Source organism: Triticum aestivum, chromosome 7D (assembly GCF_018294505.1).
Source record: "Triticum aestivum cultivar Chinese Spring chromosome 7D, IWGSC CS RefSeq v2.1, whole genome shotgun sequence".
NCBI classification, from domain to species: Eukaryota; Viridiplantae; Streptophyta; class Magnoliopsida; order Poales; family Poaceae; genus Triticum; species Triticum aestivum.
In genome coordinates, this window is record NC_057814.1 from 273,864,336 (window position 1) to 273,870,755 (window position 6,420).

At 42.5% G+C, this 6,420-nt stretch overlaps 1 protein-coding gene across 1 annotated transcript; it reads left to right on the forward strand.

The window, feature by feature from the left end:
* The first annotated feature begins 4,236 nt into the window (after positions 1 to 4,236).
* On the forward strand, positions 4,237 to 4,985 carry LOC123167776 (polcalcin Phl p 7). The gene has a single exon (XM_044585640.1). The coding sequence runs from the start codon at positions 4,357 to 4,359 to the stop codon at positions 4,591 to 4,593; it is 237 nt and encodes a 78-aa protein (XP_044441575.1). The 5' UTR covers positions 4,237 to 4,356; the 3' UTR covers positions 4,594 to 4,985.
* Positions 4,986 to 6,420: the final 1,435 nt, after the last annotated feature.

Here is a 6,420-nt window from a genome sequence, read left to right on the forward strand (position 1 = left end):
ATCTCCGGTCAATAACCAAAATAGCGGAACCTACATGCTCATATTGGTTCCTACATATTCTACGAAGATCTTTATCGGTCAACCACATAACAACATACGTTGTTCCCTTTGTCATCGGTATGTTACTTGCCCGAGATTTGATCGTCAGTATCACCATACCTAGTTCAATCTCGTTACCGGCAAGTCTCTTTACTCGTTCTGTAATGTATCATCCCGTGACTAACTCATTAGTCACATTGCTTGCAAGGCTTATAGTGATGTGCAATATCGAGAGGGCCAAGAGATACCTCTTCGACAATCGGAGTGACAAATCCTAATCTCGACCTATGCCAACCCAACAAACACCTTCGGAGACACCTGTAGAGCATCTTTATAATCACCCAGTTACGTTGTGACGTTTGATAGCACACAAGGTGTTCCTCCGGTATTCGGGAGTTGCATAATCTCATGGTCAGAGGAACATGTATAAGTCATGAAGAAAGCAACAACAATAAAACTAAACGATCATTATGCTAAGCTAACGGATGGGTTTTGTCCATCACATCATTCTATAATGATGTGATCCCGTTCATCAAATGACAACACATGTCTATGGCTAGGAAACTTAACCATGTTTGATTAACGAGCTAGTCTAGTAGAGGCATACTAGGGACATTCTGTTTGTCTATGTATTCACACATGTACTAAGTTTCTGGTTAATACAATTCTAGCATGAATAATAAACATTTATCATGGAAATACAAATAACAACTTTATTATTGCCTCTAGGGCATATTTCCTTCACATAGTTGGTTAACGCGGCGTGCATATTTGTGAATTTAGATGGAATTGAGCCCGTGCGAGAGGTTTTTGCTCGAGGATTCGTCCGATTTGGATGACTCGGATGTTGAGACGCTGCTTGTCAATTATCGCCACCAGATGTTGGTGATGGCCCTCGCTATGAAGGAGCATGAAGATGAGAACCGCAAGAGGCGGCGAGGATTGACCGTCGGCCGTCTTTGCATTCCTCGAAATCGCCATCTCGGGAACGAGATGTTGATGCAAGACTACTTCACGGAGAATCCAACATATCCACCGCACCTCTTCCGGAGAAGGTACCAAATGCGCCGATCCCTCTTTGTAAAAATTGTTCAAGCTTGTGAGGCCAATTGTCAGTATTTTACTCAAAAAAGTAATGCCGCGGGCTTGAAGGGATTTAGTTCATATCCAAATATCTCGGCAACTATGCCGGTAATTGCATACGGCATTCCGGCTGACAATGCCGATGAGTACCTTCGCATTGGTGAAGATACTACATTTGAGTCAGTGCGTAGGTTTGCCAAAGTGATCATCCGTGTCTTTGGTCCTGAATATCTTCGGGCACCCAACGAGGAAGACACACAAAAATTGATGGCATCTAATGAGAGAAGAGGTTGGCCTGGCACGCTAGGAAGCATAGATTGTATGCATTGGACTTGGAAAAATTGCCCGAAGGCATGGCAGGGAATGTATTGTGGCAAGTCTCGTGATGCAACAATTTTGCTAGAGGCCATAACATCCGAGGATTTATGGATTTGGCATTGCTTTTTTGGTATACCGGGGTACTTTCAATGATATCAATGTGTTGCAATGGTCTCATTTGTTTGCCAGGCTTGCTAGTGGTGATGCTCCTGCTTGCAACTACACTATCAATGGGCATGAATACATAAAGGGGTACTATCTTGCAGATGGTATATACCCTCCTTGATGCACAATTGTCAAGAGCATCAAAGACCCCCCAAACTAGGAAACAATGTGAATTCGCAAGGGTACAAGAGGCAGCCCGAAAAGACATTGAAAGAGCATTCGGGGTTTTGCAATCTAGGTTTGCCGTTGTTCGTGGTCCTGCTCGTTTTTGGGACAAGCGATCCTTGAAAAACATCATGACATGCTGTGTTATTCTTCACAATATGATTCTTGAAGATGAGAGAGGCATGAACCTGGAGTTCTTCTACAACAATGTGGGTAGCCGTGTCAAACCAGTTAGACACCCTAACCGCATTAGAGCTTTTCTTCAGACCTACAAGGAGATTGAAAATGCAAACACCCACTTTCAGCTTCACGAGGATCTCATTCGGGACAAGTTTTAATTCATGCAAACACCCACTTTCAGCTTCAGAAGGATCTCATTCGGGACCATTGGCAAAGGGCTGGGCAGTAACACATTCCACTTTTTCCATTCATTTTCATTTAATTCATGTGTGATTTGTATTCGGGACAAGTTTTGTATTGAATTATTTAGTTTGCTTCGGTGATTTGAATAATTATTGTAATTTGGATGATTGTTGTATTGTAATATTGACATTTTTCTTATATTGCAAATTAGTAATTCTGAATATGTGTCAAATTCAGATAAACCGCATCTGATATGCGGGCCGGCGCGGGCACCGGCAGAGCAGACACCGCATAGCGAAACAATTTTAGAAAACATTCAATTATAATTTCGTATTGGGGTGGCGTGCAGTGTTGCTACACGAAAACCCTTCAGGCGAGGGGGAGCTTCTATCTCGCTATAAGGTGACCGTTGACCAGTCAACCAGCGATTGTTGGCCACAGAGATTTGACTGTTGACCTTTTCAAAAAAAAATAAAAAGTTCACAAAATTTTGAAAAAAAGTTCAAGACATTTGAAAATTTTCATACAATTTGTTAAAAGTTAAATAAATTTGAAAAAGTCCATATAAGATGGAACGATATTCGTAAAAATTGAGAAAAGATCATGAATTTGAAAAAAGTTCAAGGATTGGAAAGTTCATAATGTGGAAAAAGTTTGCAAAAATGAAAAAAAATCATGAATTTGGAATTTTTTTCATAAACTATTTGAAAAAAGTTCACAAAAACAGGGAAAAGTTCTTGAATTTGAAATGAAAAGTTCAAAACCAATTGGTTATACTTTTCAAATTTGATTTTCACAAAATTGGGAAAAGTTCACGAATTTGATAAAAAAGGAAAAACAATGAAAGGGCACTAGAAACAAAAAAAATAAAATCACATAAAAAAGATAACCGGTGAAAAATCCCCTATGTGGGTCGGCGCATCTAAATAGCAGTGCCGTGGTGGGTTATGCGTCACATAGCCAAATGCACTCTAAGTGACGCTTAAGGTGCCAAATAGGGCCAAGGGTGACCTCACAAGGGATCGAACTACTGATCACTCGCTAATTAATTATCGTTTATAGCCAGTTGAGCTGACGAGTACAAGTGACAAGTGTACGGTGCGAAAATGTAAGAACTAACTTCAACGGCAGATTCGAACACATTCTGAAGATTTTTAACATGTATTTGGAATTGTAAACAATTTTTAAAAAAGTCATACAATGTTTGAATATTCGATGATTTCGAGAATATAATTTTCAAATTTCATTTTTAAAACCGTGAACATTTTTTAAAATCCCCAAACATTTTATAGAAATGTAGACATATTTTAAATCTGTGAATAAAATGTGAAAACGGGGATTTTTTTTTCGAAATTCCTGAACATTTTTGCAAAATTCGAAGATTTTTTGAAATTATTAACAACAATTTTGGAAAACATAAACATTTCTGAAAGTTATGTTTTTAAAAAGTGTTTGTTTTGAATTTATGAACAAATCAAATAGGAACCTTTTTTGAAAACATGCACATTTTTAATTATTGATTTTATGAACAAAATTTTGAAACACGAGCATTTTTGAAATTCAAAAAAAGGATATTTTTTGAAATTTTGAACAATATTTAAAATTTCCCAATATTATTTGAAAATAAAAAGAAACTTGAAAAGGAAAAAATTAGGAAGAAAATAACAAGGAACAGAAAATTATTTTTCTAAAAGCAGAGAAAAACAAAATGAAAAAACCAAAAAGCCAGAAAACCAGTAAAAACCCAGTAAAAAAGCCGAGGTTGTGAAGTAGGCGGCCGTGCTACAAATGGGCCTCTAGTTTTGAAGGTAAAGGTAATAAAATTGGCCATAAATTCATTCGGCCGTTTCGCATGATGGCCATTCTTATTCTGGGCGTAGTTGACGACGTATGGTCCATAAGAGACAGACGGTGGAACCTCTCAAAAAAAGGAAAAAGACAGACGGTGGAATGGGTGGTTGAAGCGAACGGTTCCATCGCCTGCGCGAAATGAACGGGCGCTTCACGAGGAGACGGGCGGTTGGCATTCTCGCATGCAACAATGGCCTCCACAAACTCAGCTACAACAATGGCGCCCTGCCCGTCCTAGAATTGCATATATGTATAGGTGCGAGCACGAATAGCCGGAACTGACTAACCAAGACACGCGAGCATAGCTGCCATTGCCCGCCCGTCCACCGATCGAAGAGTGATTCGAGGTAGAGGAACTACAAGGGGCCGATAATGGCGGACGACATGGAGAGGATCTTCAAGAGGTTCGACACGAACGGCGACGGGAAGATCTCGCTGACTGAGCTGACGGACGCGCTGCGGACGCTGGGGTCGACCTCCGCGGACGAGGTGCAGCGCATGATGGCAGAGATCGACACCGACGGTGACGGCTTCATCGACTTCAGCGAGTTCATCTCCTTCTGCAACGCCAACCCGGGGCTCATGAAGGACGTCGCCAAGGTCTTCTGAATCAGTTCATTTCACCTCAGCCGTCCGTTCCAGGAGCCGATCCATCTACGTACGGCTTCGTATATCAATTTCATGCAACTACCTACTCCGGTCCCGATCCAGCCTCAGCTTCACCTGAGGCCGGCCCTAAATTTGTTTGATCAATTCTTTTGCTACTAGTAGTAACTAGTGATGATCACTGTTGCATCATTTATTTATTTATTTTATATATCATCACAAGTTTCCTGTGATTCTTTTCTTTCTATACCTTTTTGTCGATCGTCGGCTCCAGCTCGATCGAACGATCCATGCTGCTAATTGTTTGTGTACGGGTGATTAAGTAACTTGTGCACTTGTGCTTACAGTTAATCAGTTGAAGCATTGCATGAATATACTTTCTAAACTTTAACCAATTGGTACCTCCCATGATGAAGTATCATGTTTTCCCAATAAGATTAATCGGGTGAGGTGATTCCACGGTGCGACGTGATTGATGGGATTGGATCGAATTATGATCACATCAGGTTGGCCGGTGGACGTCGAGCCAACTTTTTTTCTTATCCGTCTCAAATTTTTTTCCTTTTTAGAATGTTTCAAAAAACAGGTTGTTTGGTGGAAGTCGAGCACATACAGGGCTCTAGCGCGTGTTGTGTGTGTTTCTCTCGCGCATCTGGTGCATGCCATTGCCATCCTGAATCATTACCCCCTTTGACACTTGGTAGGATTCATGCAATTCTCTGCTCGATGCGCCACCTGCCTGCAAAGATGATGCATTTACCCCAAAAAAAAGCTTGCCTCAATAGATAAATCAACGACCTTTGTAGAACTCCACACACACAACTAGATACCACACCACACATAGTCAAGACAGGATAAAAAGCAGCAATTAAAGTAAATTATTATTTTGATTAATCAGGGGTGGGGATGTTACAATACAACTTGTAATAGGATTAAGACTCCTACTCGAATTTTAATAAGGCTAGGCCAGGTGCAGCTTGGCTCTTATATATACTTCTTGTACCGGCAAAATATTATATCAACAATTATTCAATACAATTCTACATAGTATCAGACTTTCGATCCTAGGGTATGGCTAACCCGCCAGCCCCGCCACCGCCGCCGCCGCCCGGCTACTTCGAGCGGCGCGCCGCCATTGTCGCCGCCAAGGTCGCTGCGGCCACGGCCTCCTCCGCCTCTACCTCTACTCTAGCTTTACTCCCACCAATACCCCCTTCCATCTCCTTCACCGACACCATCTCTGATATTAGCCCCTACATCCCCGTAACCCTAGACCTTGCTGCTCACAACTACTACCATTGGCGTCACCTCTTCGACGTCCACCTTGGGCGATGCAATCTCCGCTCTCACGTTGCCAACGACTCTCTACCTCTACTTCATGATCCGCAATGGGTCAAGGATGATCTCGCCATTATTCAATGGATCTACATGCGAGTCTCCACAGAGATCTTCAATCTCGTCCACTGTGACGGTGCCTCCGCTGCCGATCTATGGGCGGCCCTTCGTCAGCTCTTCCAGGACAACATCGACGCTCGCGCCAACAATCTCCACACCGAGCTTCGAAATACGGTGCAAGGTGATTCACCAGTCGGCGTCTACTGCCAACGCCTCAAGGCGATCGCGGATGAACTCCGCGAACTTGGTGATCCGATCGATGATTGCCAGCTCATCAACGTCCTCCTCGTCGGCCTCAGCGAGCGGTTCGAGAAGCAGGCCTCCTTCATCCCTATGATACGTCCGCGTCCCTCCTTCGCCAAGGTTCGCTCGATACTCCAATGGGTCGATCGTGCCCTAACTATGAAGGACTCCCGTCCTCAGGTCTTCACTGCT

What these genes read in the sequence shown, in the direction of transcription:
- LOC123167776 (XM_044585640.1), top strand. Translation starts at nt 4,357, where the DNA reads ATGGCGGACGACATGGAGAGGATCTTCAAGAGGTTCGACACGAACGGC.